The 16,700-nt window shown below is 42.1% G+C and overlaps 3 protein-coding genes across 4 annotated transcripts in view; 1 reads left to right on the forward strand and 2 right to left on the reverse strand.

Moving 5' to 3' along the window:
- LOC143423365 (electroneutral sodium bicarbonate exchanger 1-like) overlaps nucleotides 1-8,311 on the forward strand; it is a 284,457-nt gene extending 276,146 nt beyond the window's left edge. The window contains exons 18-32 of the mRNA XM_076894625.1: nucleotides 395-493; nucleotides 916-1,019; nucleotides 1,109-1,294; nucleotides 1,572-1,778; nucleotides 1,838-2,250; nucleotides 2,310-2,475; nucleotides 2,851-3,009; nucleotides 3,128-3,277; nucleotides 3,352-3,627; nucleotides 3,706-4,095; nucleotides 4,169-4,276; nucleotides 4,349-4,483; nucleotides 6,029-6,207; nucleotides 6,287-6,401; nucleotides 7,070-8,311. Of these exons, the coding sequence (XP_076750740.1) occupies nucleotides 395-493; nucleotides 916-1,019; nucleotides 1,109-1,294; nucleotides 1,572-1,778; nucleotides 1,838-2,250; nucleotides 2,310-2,475; nucleotides 2,851-3,009; nucleotides 3,128-3,277; nucleotides 3,352-3,627; nucleotides 3,706-4,095; nucleotides 4,169-4,276; nucleotides 4,349-4,483; nucleotides 6,029-6,207; nucleotides 6,287-6,401; nucleotides 7,070-7,147 (2,765 nt within the window). The 3' untranslated portion in view covers nucleotides 7,148-8,311. The remainder of the gene's footprint in view (nucleotides 1-394; nucleotides 494-915; nucleotides 1,020-1,108; nucleotides 1,295-1,571; nucleotides 1,779-1,837; nucleotides 2,251-2,309; nucleotides 2,476-2,850; nucleotides 3,010-3,127; nucleotides 3,278-3,351; nucleotides 3,628-3,705; nucleotides 4,096-4,168; nucleotides 4,277-4,348; nucleotides 4,484-6,028; nucleotides 6,208-6,286; nucleotides 6,402-7,069) is intronic.
- A 1,201-nt stretch (nucleotides 8,312-9,512) lies between these two features.
- Nucleotides 9,513-10,954, reverse strand: LOC143424065 (putative gustatory receptor 28a). The gene is made up of 4 exons (XM_076895873.1): nucleotides 9,974-10,954; nucleotides 9,842-9,910; nucleotides 9,674-9,763; nucleotides 9,513-9,611 (listed from the first exon to the last, which is right to left on the reverse strand). Exons 1-4 carry the CDS (start codon nucleotides 10,952-10,954, stop codon nucleotides 9,513-9,515), a joined length of 1,239 nt encoding a protein of 412 aa, XP_076751988.1.
- A 1,234-nt stretch (nucleotides 10,955-12,188) lies between these two features.
- Jasper (JIL-1 anchoring and stabilizing protein) lies at nucleotides 12,189-16,374 on the reverse strand. Of its 2 annotated transcripts, none has more exons than XM_076894872.1 (12): nucleotides 16,029-16,374; nucleotides 15,642-15,712; nucleotides 15,377-15,534; nucleotides 15,136-15,290; nucleotides 14,650-14,857; nucleotides 14,487-14,579; nucleotides 14,050-14,383; nucleotides 13,813-13,987; nucleotides 13,681-13,734; nucleotides 13,541-13,606; nucleotides 13,300-13,432; nucleotides 12,189-13,085 (listed from the first exon to the last, which is right to left on the reverse strand). In XM_076894872.1, exons 1-12 carry the CDS (start codon nucleotides 16,107-16,109, stop codon nucleotides 12,955-12,957), a joined length of 1,659 nt encoding a protein of 552 aa, XP_076750987.1. In that variant the 5' UTR covers nucleotides 16,110-16,374; the 3' UTR covers nucleotides 12,189-12,954. The 2 variants fall into 2 exon arrangements, with proteins under 2 accessions (XP_076750987.1, XP_076750985.1); XM_076894870.1 differs by having other exon boundaries at nucleotides 14,050-14,398.
- Between the last annotated feature and the right edge of the window lie 326 nt (nucleotides 16,375-16,700).

The raw sequence follows: 16,700 nt of genomic DNA on the forward strand, positions 1-16,700 counted from the left end.
TCACGAGGCATGATCTTACGCTCTAATTGTATAATATGCACGTGACTCGATGTACAACCGCTCCGACTGACGCCACTGTGTATTCGATATATAACTGCTCTGTCTCTCGCACATTTCTAATCGAACTATTACTAACCTTTACTACGATGTATCTTTCTTTTCAGAGTTTCCCATACCCACACACCCCACACGCGATAACTAACTATTTCGATCGCTTTCTTTTCCAAACGATCGATCAACCGCGCACACCGCGAAAGGGGGTTGCGCTACTTCCACTCTATTTACCAAACCACTCACCCACCCATCTGCCTACCTATCTAGTTATATAGCTACCTGGCTCCTTCCTTTGTAAATAAAACAACGCTCCTCGTGTGTGTTTCATGCTCATTTTTAGTGGAGGAATCGAATTCCGCCCCGGCGATCGCCGGCGCGACAACTGGTGGCCCAGCACTGAACGCCGGCAGCCGCTTCCTTGCCATACCCGGTAATCCCGGTAAACTGCTTTACTCTGCTTGCTCTGCCTTTATCTTGCTCTCTAACACGGCCAAGTGTTAACAACCCTCTCGTCGCAGTTGATCTCCCGTAGCGCTACGCGTAGCGACGTGTTCACTCGTGTTCGACGAATCGGAAACGACGCGACGAGAGTGTCGCGAGTTGCCTGAAATCGGAACGACCAATTTCACGCAGAGTCGCTGGATTTCGGCAACTCACAAAACGCATTCGACGCGGACGTCGCCGCGGGACGCAGCTATCCGAGAACTGGAACTTTCAACGGTGATGTTATTGGATAGAGGTGGTAATCGAGAGGAAGCAGAATCTCTGTCTCTCTCCCGATTACGATGCCCGCGCGCGACTTCTTCTTTCCGATCTACCTTGAAAGAAGACGCAGTAGGCGGTAAGCTAGATCTCTTTCAGGCCAAGAGCCAGGCACCAATGGAATGGATCGAAGCCCGAGCACCGTCTCGATCAGCAGAAATCACAGTTCGTCCGCTTTAGAGAACGGAGATGCGAATCACAGGGTTCGTAGCTTACTCGTAACGTCTTCTAACCAATCGTTCTACTATCGTCTGTTCTATTTGGAAACGTTCCTTTCTGCTTTCCTCGCCAGGCGAACATCCATTTCATGAGGAAGATACCAGCTGGAGCGGAGGCGAGCAACATTCTCGTCGGGGAGGTTGATTTTTTAGATAAAACCCTCTCGGCTTTCATACGGTTAAGCCAGGCAGGAATAATGGGCGATTTGACGGAAGTACCCGTGCCAACAAGATTTCTATTCGTTCTGCTGGGACCCACGGTAAGATTCGTCCGCGGCTACGCCCCCGTCGAGGAGATGGAAATTATCGTGACGCAACTCGACGAAAAGCTCGATTCTCCTTTCGCGTAATTAACGTTGTTACGAAGCAATTGTCCTCGTTGATTGCCTCGATTATTCTCTCGATCTCGGAAGACCGATATACACGTGGCAATTTCCAACCGAGCCGCTTCGATGATTCGCCGTGTTTCCGTGCGGTAATTCTTCCACTCGTCGTTTATCGATTCCGTAAAATTCCGGTGGTTTCCATTCGTACCAGGGAGGAATCTCGGGCTTCCACGAGATCGGCCGCGCCATGGCCACCCTGATGTCCGACGAGGTCTTCCACGACGTCGCTTACAAGGCGAAGAACAGGAATCACCTGCTGGCCGGGATCGACGAGTTCCTCGACGCCGTCACGGTTCTACCGCCGGGCGAATGGGATCCTGCGATCAGAATAGAACCGCCCGCCGCGATTCCATCGCAGGTAAAACCGAAGAGATGATCTTCTTAAAGCCTCCTTGATTCTTGGATCGGTTTACTTAGGAAGTAAGAAAACGGCCGAAAGAAGAGAAACCGAAGGAGGACTTCGACGAGGAGGCGGACGAGCAGAAGCTGAGGGAAGAGTCGGGACTCTCGAGGTCCGGCAGGATCTTTGGTGGTTTAATAAACGACATAAAGAGGAAAGCGCCGTTCTACTGGTCGGACTTCAAGGACGCGTTGGCCATCCAATGCGTAGCCTCGTTCATCTTCTTGTACTTTGCCTGCCTCTCGCCTATAATCACGTTCGGCGGTTTGTTGGGCGAAGCTACGGGGAAACACATGGCCGCCATGGAGTCGCTCGTTTCCGGTTTCGTTTGCGGCATCGGTTACGGGTTCTTCTCCGGGCAACCTCTAACCATTCTCGGCTCGACCGGCCCCGTGTTGGTCTTCGAGACGATAGTCTACGAATTCTGCAAGTGAGTCCCATCCGTAACGCGAGCCAATTACGAAATGAAATGATCTATCCGGTTTGCAGGAAAGCGGAATGGAATTACATGTCCTTTCGTTTCTGGATCGGTTCCTGGATAACCTTGATCCTGGTGATCCTGGTCGCCATCGACGCAAGTGCCCTTGTCTGCTACATTACACGGTTCACGGAAGAAAATTTTGCCACCCTGATCGCGTTTATCTTCATCTACAAGGTACGGTGGGCCGCGATCAGCAATAAAATCGAGTTTCGTTCCCGAAGAATCGGTTTCGGTCTCGCGTTAATTACGCAACCGTGTCCTTCTGCCTTCGGGGCAAGTTAATTGGATGGGGTGTAACGGCGTGTGCTTCGCGAATTGCTCCATCAGCGGAATCGCCGACATTTGGGTCACGAGCCGCGCTGTATATACGTATACCCTTCTAATCGGGCTTCCGAGTTACTAGCCGAAGAAGAAAGTTCGAACGGCCTCGATCTTGACGATGAACGTGGCCGTGAAACTCGAACGCACTTAAGCCGTTATTTAATTCCGCCGGCATTTAATCGATGACATCTAGAAGCCTGGTCGTGGCTGAGGATTTGCTTGTTCCAGGCCATCGAGAACGTGTTGTCCATCGGCAAGAAGTACCCTATCAATACCCACGCGAACGGCCCGTTCGATTACGAGTGTTGGTGCAAGCCGCCGAACGGCAGCCTACCGTCTAGCTACGACAACATCAATTGGACGGCGCTCGATCAAAAAACATGCCAGGTTACTACCACCCGCTCGTTCGTTAGACGAAATTACAAACTGCAGCTGCGCCCCTCGCCTCCCTCTCAATCTTAACGCTTTTGTATCGCTGACGAGAACGTCGTTACCTCCCTTTCAGAATTACAACGGCACCCTGGTGGGCGACGGTTGCAACCTACCGCACTACATACCCGATGTGTTCCTCATGTCAATTATACTATTCATGGGCACATTCTTGTTATCCGTCGAACTGAAGGATTTCAAGAACGCTCTCTTCTTTCCATCCAAGGTACGCTCCGCGCGTGGTCACGGGCCAGCCAAATAGGGGAACGCGAACTCTCACGTGCACGGTGGTTGTTGCAGGTCAGACAGGTGGTCAGCGACTTCGCGGTCATCATCGCGATCTTCTCGATGAGCACGCTCGATCACTTTGTCAATATCCCAACGCCAAAGCTCGAGGTCCCGGAGGAGTTCAAGCCGACGCTGACCGATCGAGGATGGTACATCTGGCCTTTCCAAAACAATCCATGGTGGAGCGCCATTGTCGCCTGTCTACCAGCTCTCCTAGGCACTATATTGATTTTTATGGATCAACAGATCACGGCAGTGATAGTGAACAGAAAAGAGAACAAATTAAAGGCAAGCAGAGGATACCTCGTAGAATAGATATCGCGATCCAAGAGATCGTTGCCGATAAGATCGATCGTTCCTCTTCAGAAAGGATGCGGCTATCACCTGGATCTGTTCATCCTGGCGATCCTGATCGAGATCTGTTCGATGATGGGACTGCCTTGGTTCGTCGCGGCTACTGTGCTCTCGATCAACCACGTGAACTCGTTGAAACTGGAATCGGAATGCGCCGCACCAGGCGAGAAGCCGCAGTTTCTTGGCGTCCGCGAGCAACGAGTCACGCACATTCTCATCTTCCTAATGATCGGCTGTTCCGTTCTGCTTACGCCAATGTTGAAACACATACCGATGCCGGTGCTCTTCGGCGTTTTCCTTTACATGGGAGTCGCCTCGTTGAAGGGACTCCAGTTCTTCGACAGGATCTTGATCATGCTGATGCCGGTGAAATATCAACCCGACTACATGTTCCTTCGACAGGTAAGAAAACGATACGTTAAATTGTGGGATACCAGGATCTTTCACGATCTTCTTTTTCGATACTTTGTTCCAGGTACCGCTGAAACGCGTGCATCTGTTTACAACGATACAATTGGCTTGTTTGGCCTGTCTGTGGATCATCAAATCCTTCAGCAGCACCTCCATCCTGTTCCCTTTGATGGTAAGTCGATCGAGAAAGTCGAGGAAACCAATAGCGAATAATGACTTGGTATTGAATCGATGTTACACGTAGCTGGTGGTGATGATCGGTATACGCAAGTCGCTAGACCTGCTGTTCACTCAACGCGAGCTCAAGATCCTGGACGACGTGATGCCGGAGCCGAGCAAGAAACACGCCGACGATCTTCGACAATTGGAGAGCGGCGAGGTTAGCACCGTCAGACGAATTCTAAATATCATCATCGGTCGTAAATAGCACGGGACAGGTGACCGCGTGGCGAACATTTGCCCCGTGGTCACTGTATCCGACTTCAACGCGACGAACGACGCGATGCCTTAAACGCTCCCAGAACCGTCTCAACTTCTCTCGTCCCGTCGTTCGTTTCTAAATTAACTTCGCGTCGACCAAAAGCAATAATAAGGGCGAAACCGCCAAACGAACGACGCGGACTGCGCACAACGGATAACGATAATAATTAACTCAACTAAACATGTATTCTCCGTGGTGTCCTAACCAATCAGTTACGACCAACAAGAACAGCAAACTCTATCTCGGCCTCCTACGTACGTACACACATATAACGCTGCGTGTGCCAAAGATTATTCGATCCGACCAGTATTACATGTAACAATTATCGTACCACTGTTCGAGTAATAGCAGTTTTGGATACCATTGTTTTAAACACTTTTATAGGAAAATTTGTTGTTATAGTTTTATTAGACCAATTGTAGGCAAATGCATATTTATCTATTTATGGAAGGCATATATTTATATTATCGAAGAAATTCAGAAGATATTAACATCGCGGCATTGTTACCTCCGACCACGGCCTATTTTCAATTTTATTTGAAAACGAACGCTGACGAATCCTATTCCCTTCTTTTTATATCGAACTTACGAAGCATCATAATTATCTCATCGCAACACACGAGAAGCCTATGCACGGCTGAACGTCGATGTCAACGTTTCGTTTACCATTTAGCTGGAACATGTATCGGTTCGATGTACCGTCGAACACAATTTCGCCTACCTTTACATATGAAAATACATTATTATTTAAGAACACACACAAATCTCTCTCTAAATCCCAACTGTTCCTTGATTGCAAACATCTACATCGATGACACGACCGACACGAAACGCGCACAAGTCGGGCACACTCTTCTTGCACGCTACCCTCTCTAAGTTTCTGCCAAGACATCGCAAACGTAGGGCGGGAGGGAATAAAGTTCACAGAAAATCAAACGGAAAAGGGGGATGTGGATGAGGAAATGAAAGAATGCCAGGGACGTAATGGTACCAGTGATCGTCGAGTCCTGCGGCTGTTATCGGTACGTGACCAAAAGTGCACGTCCATAGCGTTCCTCAGCATCGAAATATAATTTTAACGTTTATATCCCTGCTGAAGATCACACCTCTGTTACTTCGAGTGTTAAAAAGATTCGATTGCCGCGCGAAAACCAGAACGATCGAGCCGATTCGCCTGTCGATTAGCGCGAGTCGCGCGAACCCTAATTTTCCAAGTCTTTTTTTATTTCATTTCGCCCCGGTTCCAGCCCGAACGGGTGCCAACCGATATGTCGCTTTTCTGTCAGACCCAAATCCACTGTTCCGCCCAGATCCTATCGTGGAATACGGTAGTGGCAAGAGTTTCGCTGAGTTCGATGCATGGCTTGGCATTTACCTTCCTCTATTTCGCTTCAGAACGCTCTAAGGAGGGCAGCGCGTAAAACTGAACGGTTTGTCCCTCAGGAGCAGAACGAGTCCATGGGATACGGCCCGCCAGAAAACATACAGATCTCGTTGGCGAACGGCAACATCGTCAAGATACCCATGGCGAGCATCAATATCAGCGAGGAGGTGAACAAGACCGGGATCTGGCAGCAAGTGAACGAGGGTAACGAGAAAACGAAACACTCGAAGCTGATCAAGTACGTATAGCGTAGTGGGTTGAATAAAGAAACGTTGGCAACGATAACGGACGAGGTTTATGAATTTTCGCGGATTTAGCGTGGGTAAGCAAAAGAAGCACTCGAAGAAGGATAACTCGTTGGTGGCCGACGAGACCACCAGACTGACTACGATGACCGAAGAGGACGAGGACGACAGTGGGATCTCTATCAAGGTGACAAATGTAAATGACTCTAAACTCTAACCAGCACCATCACCAAATCGATAAATCACATGGCAAGTCACACAGCAAGAGCACCAATACACCGGCATGCGACATACCCCCTGTACGCTACCTGTGAGTAAAATCATCAAACGGGAGCTGCTGTGCACGGAACCGCCCTCCCATCAGAACAGAATCGTTTTAGATTATTCTCCCTCCCCTAATTCGACAAGAATAACGGCAACAACCAGTGTAACGAAAAGAAGAGTACGATTTAACGCACGCCTCAATTGCAGCATGCGATGCTCGCCCATACGGCGCTGCTACAATTTCACCGCATCTCGATGTAATCAGCTGACCTTGATTATCGCATGTTACGATCCTTATCGCGTTGCACTTTTATAGTTTCACGCACGTGCCTGTGCTTTCGAACGTGTTCGCCGTATTTGCCTCCCGTATGATCGCAAAACGATATTATCTGTCGTCCTAATGTAATCACCGTGCGACACAGTTCCGAGAGCCGAGACGGGCGTTTAAATTCAATTATCCGAACAAATGTTTACCATCTCATTCGCACATCCCCTTCGTTCAGTTCACTTCGCTCGATGCACCTCTGCGCTTCTTCCTCGCTCGATGCGGTTCGCGAAATTATGCGAAATCTTTTTATTTGATCGTTTCAGGTCGACTTAATACGATCGAAGGAAAGCATCAGCCCGTTAACGATTAACGGCACTACCTCGGCCGAGACATCCGTCTAACGAAACCAACGCTGATCCTCTGTCGGAACGATTACCATTCCCCTTTGCCACGAACTTAGAATCGCTTTAATTTCCAATTAAGTTTAATCGCGATCATCGTGGCGAACCGTCTAGAGAAAATTGTGCGACGGAAACGACAAGCGAGCTGAACCGTACACAGAGTGCTTCGATATCGTTGCGAGAATGAAAGAATCGATAACACGAAGTACAATTTTCTTTTCTCTTTTTTTTTCGTCTTACAGAAAATAAAGTAATACACGATACTAATCTTATCGCGATGTAATCCGGTCGAGTGCAATTAACGAGTGCCATCGACGGACTTGAGAGAAAAAAAAAAAAAAAAACGCACACCAGTGACATTTTTCAAGTAGGTCCAATCTAATCAAAGTTTCGAAGATCTCGATTACGAACACGTGTGAGCCGACTTGCGAATTATCGTGGTCGAACCGTCGAACCTATTTCTCATCAGTGTGCAATAACGTATCGTATTTGTAACAATAACGATTAAGCGGATTTAAAGTAAGTAGTCGGTGCCCTAAAAGAGTACGCCAAGAAAACCCCCTCGATATGTCGAGCGACGTTTCCTTCGAGGGACGTCCCGCAAGTGATCATTGCCTGTACCCGCGTACAGAGAGCGTCGAAAGTGTTGTCCAACAGATTTTCTCTAGCTGAATTCGGTTTCGTTACAATTGTCGAGGAGCATCTTCGAAAAGTTTTCGATGTACGTACGAACACCGGCCAACAGAGACAATATATATATAATTATACAGTAAATGTACAACAGCTCGTTAACGCTGACAACACCGAGGTCTATTAGAGATGAATTTTTCCACGTTTTGTACTCAAATTGTAGCACGACTGGAATTCAACGCGTAACACCGTCCCTTGAAGGACGTCCATTTCGTTCGAGAAATAGAGGCGAGCAATGAGATTTTAATCGCATCGCAGTCTTTCGAATAAGCAAGTGGAACGATCTTGATTTGTAGCGCGAATTTAGGCGAGTCGTTGCACGGTCTATGAACCATTCATTTACCCTTCGATTCATGACCGACGCGATTGGTACGAGAAGATCGATTGAACCGAGTATTTGATACGATATTTTTCAAATGATACAAGTTGCTATGAATTATTATATCGTGGGAAGGAAAGACCTCCAACAGTTTGCGAATCCGTACGCGAGCTGTGTGATAAGTTCGTCGACGTATGAAGATTAATGGTCCGCGTGTTCTCCGAGAGGGTGTGTTGTAGCGAGATGTTTAATGATAAACAACGGTGACAAGCGACGAACAAGCGTCCCGTACGACATTAGTATACATATCTAGCGCTGATACTATGGGAAGAAACGTCATCCAGTTCCAACTGCAATAAGTATCCATTTTATCTACGACGTGTTGTCGTACAACCGTACGCTAAAGGGCTCCGAAAGCCGCTATAGTATTAACTGGTTGTGATTAGCTAAAAAAAAAAATGTACAATTTCTACGCGGTAGGAGAGTCGTTTACGCGGTTCGTTTCACCGAGACGGGGAATTCGAGTTATCTGGCGACTCGCGCGTGAAACAAACGAGAACCTGGGTTCACGGATCACCAAACATTGCGAATGAATATATCTTGGTACGGTATTCCGGGTAAAGAGAATATATTTTCAATTTGCATATTTTTTGAAAATTTGCGAACACGTTTGCCGAGACTTTTTACAAATGACAAATCACGCGAGTGCGCTGTACAACGGAACATCGTCGGTAACACTTCGTAGACGAAACGGTTGATCAAAGTGTACCTATGTAACGTCGATACGTGTTTTTGTTGCGAGGAGCAATAACGTTCAATCACCACGTGTACATCAGAGTTCTCCGTTTAACGACGTATTCGACATCGTTTAATTTTCATCACGAATAAAAGTATACGTAACGAATGAATATCCCTTAATAACCGACCATAATACTTTGCGTATATATATAAAGAGAGAGGGAGAGTGAGAGAGAGAGGGAGAGAGAGAGAGAGTTTTCACGTTTTAGACGCTTACTTCCACGGTCATATGTGTTCGTGCATATACGAACAAACGAGAACGAGGAGATTCATTGCGAGCAAAGAGACGTATAATCAGCCGCAATCGTATAATTCGCTGCCATGCATGCAATCGATGTATTAGCCCTCTTTAACGGAATTGCTGATAAATTCTGATTAAAAAAAAAAAGAATTATACCATTGATTATCGATCGAATGTATTCCTCTTAATTTCTCTCCATCGCACGTATTCATGCAATATTTACACGCTTCCAATATAACTACAAATACTTGTAGAGAAAATGCAGAAACGCGTTCTTACTCACATTCCAGGTCCCCTTTCTTTTCTTCCTCTTTCAGTTACCATTGCGTACAGTTGCAGGGTTGATCGTTTGTAGCCGCTGTTCCCTGACGAAATTGTATTAAAACTACCAGATACGTCGTCGTCGTACCAAGCATCTACAAAAAAGAAACAAATATGAGAAAAAGCGAAAGTGATCGTGTCCATTTTTGCCACTCACCGATTGTAGAAAAGTATTATCCAACGTAAAGAATCCGTTCGCCGTGAACTTCACCCTTTGATGCAATAACTGAAGAGAAAATCGTTCGAGCTGAAAGAATTGAAATTTAACGTTAGAAAACAATTGAAAATTAGACAATGGTACATTTTTAGATAGACAGTTACTTACCTCGTTTTTTACCTCTCGATCGATCGTACGATTCAATAGCAAGTGCACAATCCTCCCAGTCTTTTCGACCTGTAAAATCATTCTAGTAAGTTTTCCAAATCACTTGCTCTCGAAGAAAGTTGAAAATCGTACCTCGTTTACAACCTCGGTGATCTTTGAAGTTAGCAAACCAATAGGATACAGAATATAAATTATCCAAAGCGAAATGTTTACGTAGATGATATACTTAAGTGCATCTCCAATTATGATTAGATCCAGAAGATAGTAACTCATGTTCAACAGCGTGCAAAAACTGAAGAAGACGCAAATAAGAGTAGGCAAAGAGTAAAACTGTGAAATTTGACTGGAAATATCGCAGAGATTACAATGAATTTCTCTTGTTTGAAGAAGAAGCCGAATCATCGAACTACCGAACAGACGTCGTGTCTGATATAAAAGGTCGAGGCGAGCAACGTCCGACCAATTTCCGTCCAGATCTTGAATGATAGAGTTTAAATTCGCAAAAAATGCACCCGTTAAAGTGAGCACGGAAAAATACTGAATGAAAAGCAAACCCACAAAGGTATTAGGGAAAATGGTTGTTACCCACGTAGGGGGACCATTATAATAAGACAAGTATTCGGTGACCCAAACGCTGATACACAGCACAATCATGAAACTACAAACAAGCAGAACGCAGAAAATATGTTTTCGATTCGTTGGTCGTTGCAGCCTGCGTAGGGTAGCCTCAGCCTGAATCAAACGATTTCCAATTTTGATCAAAGCCAACTGGTACATACAATAATACAGTGAAACCGAGAACATTACAAAACTGCCCAATATGCCTTCAGAAATGTCAATGGTCGTTGATATGGTACCCTTATACGGATATTCGTCAGTGTATAGGGTTGGAATCGTAATATAAGTCGATGCCATTATTGAACAGCTGAACAACAAATTATAAAACATTTCCACTTTACTGCCGGTAACAAGTAGCTCATCTCCCCAAGGCTTTTTCTCCGCTGCCCTTCGCTTACTTATCGAAAACGTTGCGAGGCCGATCAACTTGAACAAAAGTAAGAATAACAAAGTCAAGTGGTACACATTTTGAGAACAGCGAGCCTTGCGAACCATTCTTTCACGTTTGATCGCTATAAAATGTCCTATCTAATCTATCTTGGACACGTTACTTCTACGTTTCAGCTTTTTCATTTGTTACCAACACTGATTATTGCACTTGCAATGATACAAAACGCAAATGAAACGATTTCAGAAACGCCAGTTGCATTTGTACTGTCGGGTATGGAAAACAACATTTTGCGCTACGATATCGCATTATCGACACGTGCAATTTCTTTGCATGCGATCAAATTTATATGCCATTAACTATACAGGATCGATGCTAATTGAATGAAGTACTGCAACTCGTAAACATGAAGATTATCACGAGAGAAATTGCACGAAGAAACTGGTAAAAGCTCTAGGGCGAGCCATAAAAATCTGCAGTATGTTTTTTATTCAAAATATGTTTTTTTTTTCACAATTTAAAAGAAACATTTATCTCTTCGATAACCATGACAATATTTCACTTAACATGCAACATACTTATCCGTCCACTTTTGAAAGGGTACGCGCGATAAATCTGTATAAAGTACATATAGTAATGAAAGAAAAAAAAAAGAAATTAATCAACTAAAAATATACGATACGACTCTCGATCGATATTTATTTAGTTCTCTTGTTTTCAATGCACTTCAAAGGCATTTCTTTGAGTTAAACTGAGAACAAAACGTACGTAAAAACGCAACTGAATAACAGCAAAAATGGCTTCTGTCTATCATCCGTCGAAAAATACAGCAATTCATTTTTTTTATTAACAATAGCACTTTTACAGAATTTTTTTCGACAAATGTTTACAAAAGTACATGTGTGTTGTTAAATAGTACCAAACACTGTGTTTAACTAATATATAACTCTCTTAAAAAGAAACAACAAGTTAAAACAGTTGGCGTGCCTTTGTATTAAGATAGGTATTGAATGTAAATAAATCTGTGCATACTTTTACTCTTTTATCCGTATAAAAGTGTAATTTATAATTTACATTACAGCTGTAATTGTCCAACAGTTAGCTACGTCAGTTCGATCAACCTTTTGTTCTTAAAAATTGTACCTAGAAGGTATTAGTGCTCCGAATATTTATCCACTTCAAATTACCACTTACAACTTGCTACATCATCCATTTATTCTTTAGAGTCGAAATTTAGTAAAAATTACTATTCTTCTAATTTGTACAATCCAGTAGTAGTTATAGCGGTTTTGCAAACACCTTAAAAATTCGTATAAATTTCTTTACTGGTATTTAACAATCTTTTCATTTTTTTCTCCATTTTCTTTTTTCTCCTTATAGTATTAAACGGCAAACCGTAATTTTTAAATGAATGCTCCAACTATGCCTTTCAAGTGCCATGAAAACACTTATGATTAAACAAACGGAACATTAATTCCAATAACTTTTATCAAAACTCTGGTTCGAAACTGATCAACCATACCATTAACCATATACTGCCACGGCACGTTATGTCACTGACTTTTTGCATATAGAAGAGTATTGCAATTTTCATTTTTTTGCATTTTCTTTATATATACATTGGTATTCGTTGCTACTTATGTAGACAAGATTAGCGGTGACGTTAAACAACGAAGACACCTATACAGCCTTCGGAAATATTTTTTTCTCTTTTGGTATTGCTCAACGACACAGAAGGAATTGTAATTGTAAAAGAAATATGTTATCAGATAGAGTAAATAATTATGATGTCTATTCTAAATCTTAAGTGTTCTATAATTAACCAATTTTCTTAATATTTTTAACAGAGTAAACACTGTCCATCCTTACAGTGGGCTTCCTAACTATAGATATTGCAAGAAAGATGAGTTACGATAACGAGAAAATTTGCTAGAAAGACCCATTAAATAAAATATAGTGTCACAATTTATCCAAAAGTGATATTCGAGCGTGAGAAAGTGAATGCTTTTTTCCCCCTCAATTTTAACTCTCTTGCCACGTTATGTACTGCATTAGTACAAAGGAAAATAAGTGTGATTTTCACATTATCAGATACAAAAGATCACTGTTACTTGGCCTCTGACTCTTTTGGAGTATCGCTCCATGTAGGCACTTCTTCTGATTTAACTTCAACAGGTGCATCTGTATCCAGTTGACTACCGCTCTCGTTTGCAAGCGAGTCCTCTGATATGGCTGCATCTATACATGAATATTATTATGTTCCACGCGAAAAGGCAAGCATATTCCGTTTAATACGCTGATCACCGTATTATAATTATCAATGAATACACGATTATTAATAAACTATTCACACGTGTTAAAACTTACTACACGTCTTCTTCACGTATTAATGAAAACCAATACGGCAATCGACGTGTTACAGATACGTATTATTGCGAATTGACAAACTTACCTGGACAAGCGGGATCAGACATTAGAGAAAATACTTTTTCCTCGGGCATATCCTTTGTTAGCTCTTTAAAATGGACCACTTGATCCGAGAATGATTGCCAAAAGGATTGACCTTCAGGTATGGTAAACATGGCCTGAATATTATTCATTGAAACAAAGGGGAAAATGTAATATACCTATGTATTTGTGTATAGAAATAATCGCCATAATCGCGATACACGCATCGGATTAAATACAATTACCTTAAATTTGTTATATATGTGTTCAGCCTTTTGTCTAATTAGTTCTGCTTTTTGTTTAAAAACTGTCTGTAAATAAAATAGGAAAAAGGTAAAACGAGTGGCGTCACCATATTTTATACTTTAAAACAATATATTAATACCTCCTCCTCCTCGTTTAGTTTCCAATCGGCTAAATTGCCAATGTACCGTCGCAACTAAAACATATGAGAGGAGTTCGATTAAAATATGTCATAATTACAAAATAAACAAAAGTTTCGTTCGTATTCATTTACCCTTTTAACAGTTTCTACGATATGTGGATGTTTTTTCAACATCAAAGGATCGATGGGAAGTGATAGCATATCATCCATTGCTTGTAAACACTTGTCTGGATTTGCTCGATCTAGTCCGAGATTGGATTTAATTTGTGCATCCAATTGTAACAGTTGTGCTTCTATACGAAGCCATCTAAAATTAGTATCGATAATAAAACAAACCGCAAATTTATGTCAGACCACTATTACAGTTACCTTAATTTATTTGTTTTACGATGAAGCGCCCCGTCTTTTGCCAACAGTCGTTTCTCCTCATCTGGGACATGCACATTGAAATCCAAGCAATCTTTCACCTGTTCTGGTAAAATTTCACCACTTTCCAATTGTGCCTTCAATTTCATGGCGTTTCTAGCAGTAGACCACTCCCATTGCGCTCGAGCCTTTTCACTTTCAAAGGATTTTGGCTTATCCATGTCTAACTTAATTCCTACGTATTCACCGGCAAACGTTAAGGCCAATAAAAATCGTCCTGGTGTATCCGAGGATGTGGTACCAGATACCACAGTGCCTTCCAGCATGGGTGCTTCACCTAAATTATTTTTTTCTGTGAAGTATATCATACTTAAACTCTAATAATTTAATGATAACTTCGCACACGCACACGTACACGCACAATGTTTCTATATACTCACTTTCCATTGCAACTCGTTTCTTATGAACTGCCCCAGGTGTTGCTTGATCGCTAGAATCTTCGACTTTAACTTTAGAACGACCCCTTCCATGCTCTAAGATACAAAAATTACTTACTGATAAAACACACCATTCAAGAAAGGTGTTAATATTGTATAGACTTACCATTCTTATCTGTTGCATTATCCGTCTCTTCCGAACTCGAAAAGTCGGCAAATCGTTTGGGTTTAATTTTCCTACCACTACGACTGACAACTTCTTTCGGCGATTCCTCCCCTTGAGAATCCATAGAAGCATCCTGTTTCACTGAGTCACTTGTGGATGCAGATAACGATTTTGCTTTACCACGTTTCTTCTTTACTTCAGGTGTATCCTAATATTTTATAATTTCTTAATACAATTTAATACCACAGAGTACGTGATTCAATAAGTTCTACAGTTAAGTAAGAAATTTTATGCAAATGTTAGGAATAATCGCACAAACTATTTAGCCTTAATAAATGTCTGTCGGCAGTTCCTAAATTACTATCGGAGAGCTCAATTCAATAATTGTTTTCCTTAACAATATTACAGCGATGAGCGTAATCTCCTAATAAAATGTTTTATGCATGCATAAACTGATATGTACATAATTAAATATAAATGTATTACAGGATTAGTGCCAGAAAGAGTTCTCTTCTTCATAGACTTCTTTTTCTCCTCCTCATCGATAACAAGAGATCCTGATTCCATATCGCTATCCGCGGTGCTAGCCGTTGGTAAATTCGTTTCACCTTCCTTTCCTGATTCCTCGCCAATTCCAGCTTCTTTATTTATGTAAAAATTGTAAAGAAACTCTAATATTCCATACTTTCGAAGCTTTATATTTTATTGAAATATGTGTTATATTTACCTTTGAGATCAGCCAAATTCGATGCCTTATTTCTGTCATTTTTAAGCTCTTGTTCCAATTGTATTAAACCTTCGTGAAAAAACTTCCTTCTAATTGGTTTGGCAAATTTTGCCTTATTCTCTATATACGTATATAGCTCTTCCACTTTGCATACAGCGCTGCATTAAGAGATTTAGAATTCTTAAATATTGTTACATATATTACATTACATTACATTACAACGTTGTTTGGATACACAATTGATTCGGAACGAACAAATACTCACGTCTCTCCTGTGCCATAAAAGTAAACGCTATACTTTGAATTTTTGGAATTGGGATCAATGACTTTCTCAACCTAAAAACAGTTTTCTTAGTTAACAAAAGAGCAAGCGTGTCAAAATTACATCGACACTCAATGTAGCGATACACAGAAATCTAACGGATTGAAAATATTCTCCATGTTGCGTGTAATTTTCACGTAAACATGATTTCAGGATAACAATAATACCGACACCGATACACCGTGTCTTTGGACACCGCAATACGTGAAAAGCGATAAAATCAAGAATACGATTGTCACGATCGCTGTTATTCGTAACCTCGATACTCGTTCTTACCGATTTCGTAAAAGTTACAAAGAACAAGTGTACAATCCACATTTGAAAACTTACTTTCGCTGGCCACGGTGGATAACCTCGAACTTTTGCAAAAACTTTGTCACCCGCGAAAAATTTCTTATGAAGCTTCACCATAGCGACCGTGAGTTTTTACCAGTTTAGAAATAAGCAGCGTGTACTGTCTCTATTTCTAGTACGCACGACGTGTAACAAGATTTGTTAATCTTGGAGAAACATCGAACAAAACATCGCGAATGCCACCATTTGCACGATATAATATCGAAAACACGCAGAATATGACGCTGCGCGCCAATTCATGAGTCTGTAGTTACGGATACTCACGAGTCTGAACAACGTATAGATTGAAAACTCTCGAGGATAAACCGATTCGTTACACTTTACATCGCTCTATTATCATACTTCCGAATCGTTTAATTGCGTTCAATTTTTTTTAATCATTTAACATTGCACGCGTATGAGAAACATAATTTTCCTTCTACCTAACACAATTATAAATTTATACTTTATAATGTAATGATCGATCTCGGTACACTTTAGTACATCTCAGTACAGTTTCCACTGTTCGTTATTAAATACCCGTATAGAAATATATATATATATTTTTTTTTTCACTTTACATTTTACGCTAACGAACGTAGAAACAGAAAAAAAATATGGAAAGAGTTTGATAAATGAATTCGTATTGTATTCGATCCGTAATGTTGG

Source organism: Xylocopa sonorina, chromosome 5 (genome assembly GCF_050948175.1).
Source record: "Xylocopa sonorina isolate GNS202 chromosome 5, iyXylSono1_principal, whole genome shotgun sequence".
Taxonomy (NCBI): domain Eukaryota; kingdom Metazoa; phylum Arthropoda; class Insecta; order Hymenoptera; family Apidae; genus Xylocopa; species Xylocopa sonorina.

Bases quoted from the DNA above. Each gene is read 5' to 3' on its own strand.
- LOC143424065 (XM_076895873.1), bottom strand. From the start codon at position 10,954: ATGGTTCGCAAGGCTCGCTGTTCTCAAAATGTGTACCACTTGACTTTG. The intron at 9,764-9,841 runs GTAAGTAACTGT...CAATTCTTTCAG, and splicing joins ATCGAGAGGTAAAAAACGAG to CTCGAACGATTTTCTCTTCA. The intron at 9,612-9,673 runs GTGAGTGGCAAA...TCTTTTTTGTAG, and splicing joins ATAATACTTTTCTACAATCG to ATGCTTGGTACGACGACGAC.
- Jasper (XM_076894870.1), bottom strand. From the start codon at position 16,109: ATGGTGAAGCTTCATAAGAAATTTTTCGCGGGTGACAAAGTTTTTGCA. The intron at 14,580-14,649 runs GTAAGTCTATAC...TTTGTATCTTAG, and splicing joins TAATGCAACAGATAAGAATG to AGCATGGAAGGGGTCGTTCT. The intron at 14,399-14,486 runs GTGAGTATATAG...TATACTTCACAG, and splicing joins GAAACGAGTTGCAATGGAAA to AAAAAAATAATTTAGGTGAA.